The 15,276-nt window shown below is 43.9% G+C and overlaps 1 protein-coding gene across 1 annotated transcript in view; it reads right to left on the bottom strand.

The window, feature by feature from the left end:
* Nucleotides 1-3,702: 3,702 nt before the first annotated feature.
* The window catches only part of LOC137895755 (arginyl-tRNA--protein transferase 1), a 46,106-nt gene continuing 34,532 nt past the window's right edge, over nt 3,703-15,276 (bottom strand). Inside the window, exons 12-13 of the mRNA XM_068741260.1 lie at nt 11,633-11,753; nt 3,703-4,639 (exon numbers count right to left, since the gene is read on the bottom strand). Coding sequence (XP_068597361.1) covers nt 4,461-4,639; nt 11,633-11,753 — 300 coding nt within the window. The 3' untranslated portion in view covers nt 3,703-4,460. The remainder of the gene's footprint in view (nt 4,640-11,632; nt 11,754-15,276) is intronic.

The following is a 15,276-nucleotide window of genomic DNA, read 5'->3' on the forward strand; positions in this document are numbered from 1 at the left end:
GCAGGTTTGGACCCTCTGATCCGGAAGCCCTGTTTACTGTCTCACAAGATCGAATAGTCTTTTGGAGGCGAGGGTCTGCAATCTCTGTTTTATTCTGCAAATGAAACTAGAAAGACAGACACCACAATCCTCTTATTGCCGATTCAAACTATGCATAAATGCTTGTAGCATGAGGTTTACTGAAGTCCATCAGCACATCCTCAGACTGTTTAGCAGCTTTTGTGTTTGCATTGTTGGCAGAGGCATTGTGCTGTCTGAATGCTCTTCTAGTTCAGCAACAGGCTTGTACAGAAAACCGAGGATTTACTGGCCAGAATAAAGACATAGTTCATGGTTACACTGATCACAGAACAGGTAACCATCTATAACCTGGAAACACCCTGTCCTCTCACCTTGACTTCAGGACATCAGCTGGCTTCGTGCCATTCACTCTGGTTAAACATCCTGGTGCGAGTCGGATCAACTTGAAGCCCCGTGTCAAAATGCATTTTCTAGGGCCTTTTAATATCTCAGGCTAATCACTTTAGCATTGTCTCTAGGGGCGCAAACACAACCCACACTGCCTGTATTCTAGCCAGGGTGCTAGGGAGCGATCAGGTGACGGTGTGTTGAATCTGGGTGACAGCCCCCCCCCCAGTGGGAGTGGGGCACCCCTTCCCCTCAGATAATCCCCAAGAGAAAGGGCCCACATTTGGGCTGCAATACACTTAATCCAGGGGGGGGGGGGGGGTTGACACAAAAGAGCCAGTCACTTCCTCTGGCCTGGGAGCTTCCGCTGGCCCGGGGTGGGGGGGGGGGGGGGGTTGGCATGGGTGCCAGTGCAAACACACACCAATAAAACACGTCTGCTTCACAGTGGAACAATCCACAGATGACGCTGGACAGAGGAAGAAAGAAGTAAACTCACACACACACACACACACTCGCCTATATGTCGCCAGAGGCAGTGTTTCCATCCCGCTCATGAAAACGGTGAAGTAAAGCTTGTGTGTGCTGGACAGACAAAGAGATCAAAGAGTTCCTATTTACAAACAGAAGCTCGCATCACGGTTGAGCCGATGGATGCGCGGAGTCCTGCTTTCCTCACACGCTGCAGATGTGAACCGGGGATGCTGCAGGAACGATGCTGCACACGTCACCTGGCAGCGGTTACGCTCCCACCGTAAGGGATATTGATGATTGGAAAAAAAGATCCAAGCCGTTCCTTTATTTACTTTTAAGAGCAAAGCCTGGTCGGCGGGCAGCAGGTAACGTTTAAGAGATGTTTACGTGAACGGCCGCAGAACATTAGTCCATATTTCTTCAATATAATTCCACACACAAGTTTGGATCTGATGTTGGGGGGGGGGGGGGGGGGGGCACTGATGCGGTGGCTCTTTTTCCCTCATTTTCCTCTCCGTACTATTTTGTGCTGACGCATCCTCTCTCCTCCGCAGCGCCTCGGACATTTTCATCTGACCGCAATTCATCTGCGGATTGGAGATGCAGCAGGCGGCTGATTGAGACGGGGACTTTTATCAGACGGGGACTTTTATCGACTTTTATAGCACTGTCCATCTTTAACTTCAGTCCCGAGCAGAGCTCACACTTCAACATGTTTTTGGCCTGTGATATTCACACCTTGTTCACGTTCAGTTTCATCTCAATCTCTTTCAATGCACCTTCGAGTGCGACTCGTGTACAGCATGTGATAATCGAAAGCATAACTTAAACTCTCATCACCACAACACAGAAGTTAAAACGTATTGATTTGCACTGAGCACATTTGACATAAAACAAGCAGGTCGAACGTGGCAAACTAATAAATATACTTCATAACATGAAATCACTATAAATAAATTAAAAATATTACAGTAGCTAAAATTGAAGGAGCCCATTGTGGAACCACGAGGAAACAGTTCACTGTGCATCATTTCTCATGCATGTTTGTTGCCTGCACTTAAACGTGTTTGGTCAGTTACAGAAAGCAAAGTCAGTTGATTTTGTTGCCTGGAGCTTTTTTTTCTAAGTTTTCTTACTTTAGGGTCCAATCCTATTTTTTCCACCTTCTTTATTTTGCAGAATGACCAAGTCCATCCTTTTAGCATCCTCGCAGCCAAAATCAAACATGAGCAGTTGAACCATCGCCGTAGCTTCTGGTCCGTAATAAAGGCGTCTTTATACTCTGAATGTCGACCTCTGGCTGAATGGGACTTCACCAGCAATTGGTCGGTCAGTAAAGAACTCATACTTATAATAAGAATCATGAGCAGTGACACTTATTTATCAGAGTAATGTTCAAACCCTGTCATGTTGTGCCATTTGTCATTATCAGAATCAGAATACTTTAATAATCCCACAAGGAAATTATATCTTACTATATAATTATATACAAACTAGCCAACGGGTCCTGGCCTCTTGCCTTGACCGAAGGAGGTCTGCCACAGGACTGGCACAAATCCTCGTGAGTGGTGTCCACCAAGACTAACAGCTCATGACAGCGCCAGGAGTGTGTGTGTGTGTGTTTGCATATATAAAATCTGAGGGAAAGCAGAGCTAATGGGAGGGAAACCGTGCATCCAACATGGCCATTAGCCAGCATCAGTGGCTGTTCCCTTCTTGGAGAATTACCCCCGCCCCCCCCCGCCCAGGCAGGTGTGGTGGGGTCAGGCCACGCCAGAGAGCAGAGCTGCAGTACAAACGCTGGTCCAAGGACAAAAGTCAGTTTGTTGCATGGTTATGCGTTTCTATGGATTGCTGCCCTGCTGGATTACAGGCGTCACTCACACAACTGGGCAAAGTCATTGGTGCGTAAGCAGATTTTAAAAAGCATACTTACAATCCAGCAGATGTTGGAATCAGTATGGATTATTATTATGATGAATGGATTCATATGAAATGCTGTAGCAGTAGCCGATGGAACGGATTGTGTTCCTATCTTCAGGTTTGATAGACGTCTGATCCAAAAAGAAAGTAGAATACAGCGCATCATTTCTTTTAATCGCATCAAAGTGGTTCAAAGGGTTTATACAAAGACATTTAAATTAGAAACCCCTAAGCCTAAAAAAAGCAACAGGAGAAACATAATTTAGACATCTTGAATTATCTGGCAGCTTACATTGTTGATAGGATCTGTTAAATAGCTAAGATAGTTAGCGCTGACGTCTGCCCCGGAGCTGGATTGTTGTTAACAGAGGCGATTCACGTTTATCTCCTGCCTGCTCATATATCAAACACCTTCCACTTGGTCCACGTCAACATGTACAGATATCTGTGACCGCATGTCATTGAGGAATCACAGGCTTACTACTGTGTGGTTAATGAAGGTGGTGAGAGCAACTCTCGATGCACAATCACCTCGGCCGAGGACGTTCTGGTTTTGCTGGTGGACAAACGGATTTGCTGCATCATCAGAAGCTACGGATCTATAGATCCAGAAAAAAAAAAACATTACTAAAAGTGTGCTTTTTGTGTATAACTGACAATGACGTCAATGTGAATCCAATTTCTGAAGGTTTTTTTCATGGTTAAGGAATCTAAATAATATAAGACCCTTATTTTTGGTGTAAAAAATGAATATAGGAGGACTGAGGTGCTTGGCGGAGGACTGTGCTCTCAGTGCTTTTCTAGTTGCAGTATCTCCATTATTCCACTGTCAGTGGATTTGGGGTTGTGTTGCTTAATCAGCATGGAAATAAAGCTTCAAATTCCATCGAAGCAAGATACAGTCCCTTTATTGTCTTTAATCAAAAACAACAGTGAATAAACACACATGTAGCTAGAATACACAAACACACAGAAGCTCTTTGCTTGGGAAAAAAAAAAAAAAACAGTGGCAAAGTCTTTACAACGGTGTAGTAGGAGCCAGCTTCAAGTTCTGATCCGAGCAAGCGAATCTTCAGCATGGCCGAATGTTTAACGACGTTGCTCTTTAAGTAATGAGGCCGACATGGGACTAAAATATTCGCCGGAGCAACGCTACATGTGTGAAGACATGTGTGAAGGCGTACAAGAACCAGGCTGACAATCAATGTAACAACAACGCATTAGAGCCAGTATCTAGAATTTAAAAAAAAAGGAACCAAGTTGATGGGTAAAGATCAGAGAAAATTATACTGTAAGAGTGAATTGTTAATAACCTCACAAAATGACAATACAATACTGAAATAGTTTTACAATTAGTGAGGAGAATCTTTTATTAGTCCTGAAAACTTTGGGGTGTTTTAATGACCCTATTATGGCGTCAAGGGATGCTTCATCAAAGATAAAAAAATTACATTCAGCTCTGAAAATAAAAGAGGCGACATTATTGATAAATGAAAGCAGACATGCGAACTTGGTAGGACAGTGTGTGTGTGTGGTTCCTGCATTGTGTAGCGCTAATACCAGGCAGACTATTGGCGAAAGAAGCAGGAAATACGGACGAGTGGGCAGCGCACGTGAACATATGTTACAAACCAGGGGTGTGACTTGCTGTACGTTTAGGCGCGGTATAGCAAAATCCTTTCGGCACAGTCCTGGCCAACCAAGCCGGCGTACTGCTGCACCTCCGTCTCGTCACTGGAGCCTTTGCGTTTGCAGGAATAGGCTGCATAGGGCATGATGGTCCGTCGGTATAGCACCAGAGCTTTGCCCGCATCTTTTAGCACGCGAACATCTCCTGGACACAAACATTCACACACGAGAACATAATAAGGACCAGTGTACACATGAAGAACAATAACAAACACTGTGCTTAACCCCCCCCCCCCCCTCATTCGTTAACCTCTGAGTGACTTGGCAGGGATACGCCATTATTCCGAGAAGCCGTTGGAGGAGTAATTTTCCCCTGGAGCCATAATTCCCCTCTGCCCTAAACCTGGAGGCGCGGTGGTGTGTGAGCTGGCGAGTTGTTTACGGGGCCCTGCCGGCTTGCCAAGCGCAGCTTTTCATCAGATATCGTGTCACACGCTGCCAGCTCCCATTAGACCAATGAAAACACTGCTTATCTCAAAAGTGGGCATGTTCAAGAGCTAAAAAAAAATAAAAACGTCCTCTGGCGGGCTACATGGAAAAAGAGCAAAAATACCTAAATAAATACCGACACTAAAACGTTGCCTCCAGGAACATTGCCCCCAGCTGGGGCCAAGAGGCCATGCAAGAAGGTAGTCCTGAAATGGTATGCGGCCCATAATGCGCAGAGTGAGCACTAAATACCCTTCACAATAATGACAACAATGGAGAACTGCATGCCTTTGTTTAGAGAGCAGCATGGAAACCTCCCAGGCGCAGCGTTCAGCTGCGTGAGCTAACTGAACGGCCCCAAAAACCTCCAGCAGACCCAAGGAGGTTGGCAAAACCGGGAAACTTAAAAAAATAACAAATAAATGTCAATTCTAAGACGCAACACGTTTCAACAAAGTGACACTTTTGAAGCTTGAAAAGACTAAATGATCTGCATAGACCCACTAACTATTACAGATCTCGGGATGTTGATTGGTTTATCAATAAATGTTATCGCCGACTAAACCTTTCGACAAGAGCAGAAGAAGAAACTCTATTTTCCTCCCTTCAATAGCCTGCGTCCAAATGTTCCAATTTAACCCCAATTGACGACCAGGAGCAAAAGAGACTGACGAATAATAAAAATATTTCAAATAGTCAAATGATTTTATGTTTAAATACAGCATGCGGACGTCCCTACTTGTTGTGTACCTACGTACTATTCATGTAACTGCGGCATCAAACCTTCAGACTCAGCGAGAAAGAGGTGCCGAGTATAAACACAAACCCCGAGGCTCCTTATTTCTCACAGCGCCATTAAGATATTTTCATATATTTCTTGTTACTTTCAAACCACACTGATCCATGTTTTATGCATTAGCCTCATTTCCATGCTAAGTAATGCCCTAACCACCCTGTCTTCCTCCCTCTTTAGAATCTGCCGAGTCACATAATGGTAAAATGCTTGATGCAGACTTTAAAAAAAAGAAAACCAACAGCATATGTTGAGTTTAAGCACGCGGGGAAATGTGTTTTTCAAGAATGCAAATATGTAATGAAACTTGCAAATGAGCATAAATGTCGTTCGTGAAGAATTGCTGCCTCTTGCTGGGGGGAAAGTGAAAGTATCTAAAGGTTGGACGCTGCCTTAATGACTTAAGCCGTCCTCGGCGTTGTGTCTTGAAGCGCTATCCGCCTGCTCCTGTTCTTTATCAGTGTGACAGCCCACTTACAGACGCGCAAAGTTACACCAGTTTGCTGGAATATGTGACACGGCTCTAAAGCCCCACTGTCCCTTGTAAAATGTATTACGCAGACCAGCAAGTAACTTTAAGACGCTCTAAAGCCTCAACAGTTATGCCGAGCAGAGGCGGTCCACGTCTCTCTTACTCCCGGCAATCCAAACATCCGCTCCTCACATAAACAACTTTCATTTGTCCACTCACCCCCGTCCTCCATCAATGTCCCCCTCATCACTTTGAGACGCTCCAGACCCGATTCCTGCCAGTCCCACCGGACATTCAGTGACACGCCGATCTGAGGTCAGGATGCCTTCAGGGTTAGGGTTCAAGGGTCAGGGGGGGGGAGAGGAGTGGTGAGGGCTGGTTGGTGAGTGAGAGTCAGTCGAGGCTGGGGCCTTGACACCTCGCCACGCTCCCCCCCTTCCTCTTCTCATCCATCTCGAACTTAGAAAACACTTGCTTGACACCGCAAGCTGGTCAAAGGCAGGCCACCGGGTTATGACCACTTCCTGTGACCCAATGTTGCAAAGCCAAGATGGGTGTTACGTTTTGAAAAGAAAAAGGCCAAAACTGCAGTGTAGTAAGAAGAAGCTCTGTGACTGAAAAACCTGGGTTCAAGCCCCTGTGATAGCGCACGTCCGTCCACCTGAAAGAGATGCTGCATCCTGAACCGGGCAGGAAGGGAGGGCTAACCAGCAAAGAGGCCGACAAAAGAATTCCCCTGGATTTTAAAGGATATTATCAGCATTATTTTTGTTAAAATGGGGTTTGTCCACAATGGATAAAGCGACGCAGATTAAGGGGGAAAACGCACTATCCTGCCTCCATCAGCATGAATCAGGCTCAGTGGGGAGAAAGGCCGCTGAAGAACAAAGTGGCAGAAATATCAAATCTCTTCTGCGAAAGCTAAAAATGTAGTGGAGAAGGCAGGCGGCTCGTTGGTGATGGGTGGCTGCTGTCATGCTAGCACTGCGCCTTATAGCCTACGCTTTGCATGGATGGAAGCCAAGATAGCAGGGTGGGAAGAGACGGGAAACAAATGTGCGTATTCACGTAGGATATAACAGAGAAATGGCAAAGATAATCCAAATCAGGCTCAGACAATTTTAGTGCGCTGTGTATATCTATTCTTCTTTTGCATATCATTACGTCGCCTGTTGGAGGCACACAAGGTCCCGGCGTTAATGCAACGGCCCCTACTTCATTCTCTGGTTATGTGCATATGTGCTGTGCAATAGTGTGTGTGTGTGTGTATATATATATATATAATGCATGTACATTTGTCAGACTCCAATGAGGCCACCAATCTCTCTGCAACAGGCGTGTAAATCAATGTGAGCATGATCTGGATGGGCCTGTGTAATCTTGAGATTGGCTGTCTCTTCACGACTCATTAGCACGGCCCCCATAGCCCCCAGTCACCCTGACGATCTGAGCACAGTTCAGTTTGAGGCAGGAGCACAAGTTTGAGCTGGGATTTATGGGGGTTCTGCTGGCGCTTCTAGTAGAAATTTATTGTTCAAACATAACTTTCTGCAGCATAATCATTTTTTTTATTTCAAGATCAAGAGCCTCAGATCAAAGTTCAAGTTCTCTCAAACAAAAATATGAATCTGCTTTGCTGCTATTTTTTATGGACATGACAAGAGACTGTACAGAACCTTTTTATATGCCTATGATTAAAGAAATAATACACATTTCTACCGAGCTTTTTCACGTATTATAAGAGTTTGGAGTTTGTTTGGCAATGGTCACTGATTTTTAACTGGGAAAATGTGTTGAATTCAGACATCTTTAAAGTAACATCGTAACATCTGCTGAAATGAAGCCTGTTGTGTTCACACCAAACATAAAACTAAACAATGAAAAGCATATTTGCACGATTTTCATCTGGAGTGAAAATGTTGTGCATCTCATGGAAGTCTGTGAAGTATTATTTAGGAAGGGCAGAGTGCCCTTTTTTTTAAACGCCATACCTTCACTGCAAAGACAAACAGACAACAACCTGATTTGGTAGGCGTATTAAATCAAACCAGGGAAGTAGAGTAACATGCTAAAGAATCTGATTTGTTTTCCGCTACAACCCCGAAACGGCCCATCCATCGGCCCCGCTCTACCTGCCAGTCACATTCTTGTCCTCTCAGCTTCTGTAACTCTCCGTCCATTGCTCTTTCCTGTGGGGTGATGAAGATTCATACAAAAGATCAAGTCCCTGCACACGAGAAACACTTGTGATATCCCCAATGCTTGTACACATTTACATCCATGCACAATAATCTGCCTCTCGTAATCTGATTTAATAACGCTATAATAAAGTGTCCATACAGCAGACCTTTTCCATCTGAAGCTGAACATGGTCACACCCAGCGGGCTGCGTCAGTTTAAATGAAGCATGAGTCCTTCCGCTCAAACAAAAATGTAAGTTCAGCTTTTGTGGGAACCGCAGGAATTTGATTTCATTTTCACCTCAAACCACCAAGAGAACAAAAATGCAAGATTAACTGAGACAGGAGTCAGAAAACGTCTCATTCAGCGGTGCACCTATGCAGACGATCACAAATCTCTCGTTGTAAAAGTTTCAGGCTTGCTTGCACTCTGTTAAACACTCTCCCTCGCCACAAAGCTCTCATCTATACAGTCCAAGCAATGGGCGTCTGCCAGTCTACCTTCCGCATGCGGTGAATTATTACCACTATTCAGCTAATGGTCCTTCCAAAATGGTCCTTCCATGATGGCTGAACATTTGTGGGGTGAGAAGGGTTTTGCGATGAGAGCTGCCAGCCCACAGTACACAGATCAGTGGCTACACACTGCTTCGGTGCACGACCCCAGCTCTTTTCCAACGAGGGAACTATACGAAGGACTGGGCCACTCATCACAGGTTGGGCATTCTGCCTCGCTTCTAATGCATTTGTGTACTCGAAGAGAAAAGCCTCCATCACAGCTCGGCATTAATGGACTTTCATTTTATTTGTTTTTTTTGCAAAAAGGTCGGCAGGTCACTCTTTCAGTGACACCCTCAGATTGCTTCTGAGGATGGTGATCCCCCCTCATAGTTCTGTATAAAGGGAGAGCCAAGCAGAGAAAGAGAGAAGCTTAAGCAAATTATTATTTGGACTTGTGAAAGCATCAACTAAAGTTCGTAAAAAGAAAACAATCATCATCAACTTTAATTGACTGAATTTATTAAGTACTTGCCGGTATGAACACATAAAAACATCTACAACGTTGTGCTCAGTGGGAGAAGTGATGCTGCGCTTTGCTCCAAGGATAGTCGGCAGGTCAGCACCAAGTTTGCCGGTTGGGATGCAAACATCACGGAGGTGCTGGTTCTCAATCTGCTGTGTTTAGAGTCAGCAGAGAGAATGTGTGCTCACATACGGTAAGAACGTTGAGCAGAACAGACCCAATCGTTTTGTATGCCGTCTCATCAGAGGAAGCCTGGGCTTATTTAGGCTTTGGTAGAGGTCAGGTAGGGAGAGAAGCTGCATTTCGATCAGTTCTAAATGCAAACTCTCTTCCACGTTTTCTGCGGCTATCAAAAACGGAGCAGCAAATGGTGTGATTTCCTTGTCAACAAGAGATGCGATCACAGACACGCGTTTTCCCATTTTGGTTGAGCGTTTGGAAATATGCATTTGATTCGCCATTGCTGGACACAGCTATAGAAAATCTCCTTAGCAGTTGTTGTTCCCTTTAGAATCCAAAGATCAAGCACTTCATCCGTGCAAAAATTTGCATCAACTCGCCACAAAAAATGTAGCAGCTGTGTGTGTGTGTGTGTGTGTGTGTGTGTGTCCCTGGCATCTGCACTCTCATCACATGCAATCAAGTAAAAGTCTACAATTCACCACACAACTGTATTTATGGACATGCTGACATTGTTGAAATCCTGCATTTTCTCCAGGCAAATGTTTTCCACAACTTTAATGAGCCACTGTTTTATGAAGTCACATCTGGGAACGTTTTCCCGTGTATGGTAATGAGTTGAGCTACTTCATAACTGGCTATTGTAGTGTATTCTTTTTTTTTTTTTGAAGTAAGAAAAAACAAAGTTGCTGGACTCGCTGATTTGCTGCCCTTTGCGTGACCTTCTGTTCCCGTTCGGCGCCAGCGTAGGACGTGACATTGTCTAACATTGTATTCTTTCCTCACTGCAACAGTTTCATTGTAAATCAAACTGGAGCTCTTTGTTTTCAATGAAGAAATACAGTAATACCTCAACATACGAGTACTTTGAATTGCGAGTGTTTCGAGAGGCACGAGTAAACCTGCGAGCAAAATGTTGCTTTGAGACACGAGCATAAATTTGAGATACCAGTAAGTTTCAGATGCTGGCGCTAACTGGACGAGCGCGCTTCACTCGTTCAGTTCAGGTATTCACCACCTTCCGTACTCGTCCCCTGCGAGTCTCCCGTGTTGTGTTCACATTATTTACATAATTTTTGGCTGTATCATCAATTTGTAGATTTAAAGATAACCTTAGTTATAGAAAATGCAGAAAATGCATTAATTATGCATTAATACTAGAATAAAACATAATTACACACTTTACCTTGGTTGTTGAAAGTGTGATACACAGATGGAGGATTAGAGGAGGAGGAATTACTCCTTTGAATACGCAGGCTTCTACAAGTAGCAATTAAAATTTTATTGGGAGCGAATTTTACCCCCAAAAAGCACAAGAAACAAGTGTGGCACAGTGGTGTAGTGGGTAGTGCTGTCGCTTTCATTGTCACTTTGAGTTCTTCCCGCTGCCGTCTCCAACGCCTCACCATCAATGCCAAGCTTTGGTAGCCAGATCGATCGGCTCTAACATGAAAGCTGCATCATTTGCATTTCTTCATCTGTTTTCCACGATGCGTGAAAATTACTGATCTGAAGAATTTAGTTTGAGTGCGTTTGATGTAATTAAAATAGTTTAATTGCCCCACTGTGACCTGTTTGATGATTTCATTGGTCTGACATGAAGAGGCTAAAAGTATTGGCAGCATTTTAGCCAGTAAAAATCCATAAAATAAATCATTGAATAAGCCGCAGGGTTCGAAGCGTGTAAAAAAAGTAACGTCTTATATTCCAAAAATTACGGTACCTGCTTTGTGTAAATGCTACCTTATTCAAAACAATAACTTCTCCCCGTGTTCAAACTAAGAACTACAATATATTTAAGCGCAAATATTATTTGTGGTCCACAATCCATTATATTCTCACATAAATAAGCCAATTAAAAATTATGGCGGGATGCATTTGGTTAGTTTGGTCACCCCTGATCTAGAACGATGAGTACGAAGAAAGATCCAATGGCAAGCGTGCAGTAGGTCAGTACATGAGCAAGGAATTGATGCAGCGGAATGGGGCACATGAAAAAAAATTAAATGCTGCTCGCTCCACTTTCATACATTGAAAGGCTTAAATTGAATAAGATGTACCTGCATCAGGATCCTGGTTGAACCGAGCGTAGCGGGAGTGCTCCAGCTGGGTCACGCATCGCTCTATTGGTACCCACACAAAGGTTTCTGGGCACAGGAGGTCTGAAGGCCGATACTGCCCCTGGCAAACACAAAAGGGACCGAGAGAGGGTTATGCTTCCTGCTAAAACAATGAATCCATCACTGACTGATCCCCTGAAGGACTGGCTTAGTTATTCAAGAGCTTTATTAATGTAAAGAGTTTCAAGCTTTTTTTTTAAACAACATAATTCAACATCTTAGTATTTTATGAGATACATTTTCAATTAAAATACCAATTAGCTGCAGCTTTTAACACTATTCCCATGCGATGCCAGTGACTCTTCAGGGTTAAGGGTTTGACGAGTCGTAAACTGACCTGAGGGTCAGAATGCAGGCTGAAACCTGGATCAGACCTCTAATTCTGTTATCGCTCTTTGTTGGAGTAATGGTTTGTGTCGAGAGTGTGATGTTGTCGCCTGAAATGCCGAGGAGGAGATGTAAACACGCCACCATATTGTGAGGAGTGCTTGTGAAAAGAAGGGGTACTAGCCTACATTTGACCAAACATTTTGGATGAAAAGTAAACCAAGCTGAACAAAAACAGCTGTGAGGCACAGCAAAAAAAGAAGTGAGGGGTTGAATGAACAGAAAGCAGGAGGAGACGACTCCATCATCGGTGACCTGCGTTCTACCACATGGCTCCGAACAAACAAACTGTCAAGATAGCTCTGTAAACAAGTCGATGCCTGGGATTGGTCTGCTGCACCATCTCAACACACAATAATATTTATCTTTTTGGTGACATTAAACTACAGGACAAAGACGCCAACATTTTATACATAACTGAGGTCAAAAAGCGCTGTACACTAAAATGTAGGACAAAAAGAGGAAGAGGACACAGATGGCATAGAGCACTCAAAACAAGCAAGACAAAGGAAACACCATGGAACACGCCGCTATACAAGCTCTCCGACCATGACCCGTCTGTCAGTGGCCGATATGGAAAACTCGCTGCATGTTTTTACATGAAGGATAGGGTGCCGTGAAATTGAACAAGGCTGCTCTGACAAATAAAAAACAGAATGATTTGGTGGATACACTCAAAATCCAGCTTTCCCCTCTGTGCATTCTCTGTGCATTCTTTTACTTTGCTCCACAATGAAATAAAGGAGAAAGACCAAAATGTTTTACTGAATTCATACCGTCATGCAAAACGTGTCCAGGCCCAGGCTGAGGCTGAGGTAAAGTCTGCACGAACACGGATTAAGTGCTTCCGCTAACAGATGGATGGAGGTGGAATGCTACGCATCTGTAGATACAAGCTGATTGGTCGTTTGCAAAACAACCTACGGTGTTCTACAACTGTCAGTATGGCATTCACACACTCTACACCTCGCCCCTATAGACTCCTTCAACACCACAGTGAGTGACACCGCTACATGCAGGACACACACACACACACACGTATATGAAGGGTAGCGGCGAGAAGCAGAGCAGAAAGAGCAGAAAGAGATCTTAGGACGAAGAAAGACAAACTTGGGCAGATCTTAAAATAAGAGGATCATTAAGCTTCTGTGTTTTATTGTATTTGTTGAAGAAAAACAGTTCAGTATGGATAGGATTGTGCTCAAGCTAACCCAAACTAGAACCCCATCCATGTTCTCACTGGAGCTCTGCTCTCTATTTACTCATTAATATGAGATCCTCCAGAGTTAGATTTAATCCCATGTCTGTGACAAGGCAGACAATTGTGATTGAGGGCCTGTAGTTGATTTGCCACAAGATGGGCTATTATTTTGATCTGGTTATGTCCTGGCATTATTGTAAACAGGTGTTTACAAAATCTGCCTTTTGAATACAGCATCAGATTAATTTTACACATAATGAGCTCTGCAGTCTCTGGACCAAATGTAGCCAAGTTGGCAATCACCAACTTCATCATGTCATGTCTTGATATTTGGACCACATAATGAAAGGTATCCAGCACAGACAAATGAGTACCAATATGCATCATGCTGCTCTGAATAAAGAGGCCACAGGAAGTGATATTAACTGCAATGTCAATGGCCAGAAAGCCAAGTGAGGACCCATCCAGCTGCTTGACAAATGACCAGAATGAGGCTTTTCAAACAAAGAACATCTTCTTTGATTTGGTCCTCCTCGCTTTTCTTCCTTTCTAAATGGTCAACAACTCATTCACAAACTATCCATCACCATCCCCTTTTTTGTCCCTTCATTTGGGTGCCTGCATGTTCAGATGGATATGGAGGTGAAACTGATGACTGAAATCCTCTGACAAGGTTGTTTACAGAGACAGAAAGAGAAATGGGAATATATATATATATATATATATATATTTTTTTTTAAGAAACAAGTGAAGGAAGGAAACTCTGGAGGACAAGCTTGGCTTCCATCGGTGTCGTGAGAAATAAGGGGTGAGATATGTGTGAGAAAAGGAAGGATGAGAGTAAATTAGGTGCAGATGAGTAAAGGGATGGTATTTACCGTCACTAAGACTTAGAGAGAGACAAGCTGATGGAAGCGATAGGAACAGCGCGAGTGCCAGGACAGAGGAGGCCAGCATTGAGAGGATGCTCGATGTCGGGGATGAAGAGGGAGGGCTTGGTAAGAGAAAGGTATGGGGGGGGGGGAAAGGTATCTTAATATGGAAACGACGTTTACAAGTGAACCGATGCACTCAAACATTTAAGCACATAGTGCTGTCAAACTGAACTTTATTGCAAACACACAAGATGAGGAGTAATGCTTTTGGTCCCTACATATGATATAAATGCACTAAATCAGGGTCACACAGTAAATCTTCACTGTAGCCAGAGAATTCTCCTGAAACCCCGCATTGCTTTGCTTTCTGCTTTTTTCTCCCTCCATGCATGACCGGGAGTTTGGTATGCAAAGAGGTGAGACAGTTTTCGTTACTTAGAAGCAAAGGTGTCTTACTCTTTTGTGGGTTGGCCCAACTTCTGGACAAAATTTAAAATTCTCCAAATACCAAATGACCTCAATTGGCTGCTTCTTTTGACACAAAGACGATGCAATTCTAGCCTGGACTATGTCTCCAGATGTCTGAGTGCCTCACCCTATTTCTAAGGCTAAGCCCAACTGCCCTATGAAGGAAGCTCATTTTGCCTGCTTATATCTGCAACGTGTGATTTTCGTTCCACACAAATTATTGTGTTTATGGCAGTAAATATTTTCAGTTTATAGGTAGGCTAAGGGCCTCTAGCTGGTGATGGACATATGTAAACATCACAGCTCAGACGAACATACATGCAGTTCACCAAATAACATTGAAGATCAAGCAGGCTGGACAGACTTTCATCAAAGTCTGAGACAATATGTTCATAGAGATTTATGGGAACGTGTGATTATTGGTCTGGTGTGAGTGGTGAGTGGCCTGAACATGTCTGGGGTCTGTGTTAGGGGAGATTTATGCTAGCTGCCGTTCTTTAAACAATATGGGCCCAGCAAAGCCTTTTCACCCTGCTCAACACATTACCATAGGGCCACCTTCAAATAAAGAATTCATGCTAGTAATTCTCCCCCTTGGGCCCCGAAACAACGCCCTCAGCCACCCCAGTCTATCCAAGCACTCCCTTGCATGG

The sequence above is a fragment of the Brachionichthys hirsutus genome, chromosome 7 (genome assembly GCF_040956055.1).
Source record: "Brachionichthys hirsutus isolate HB-005 chromosome 7, CSIRO-AGI_Bhir_v1, whole genome shotgun sequence".
Classification (NCBI taxonomy): Eukaryota; Metazoa; Chordata; class Actinopteri; order Lophiiformes; family Brachionichthyidae; genus Brachionichthys; species Brachionichthys hirsutus.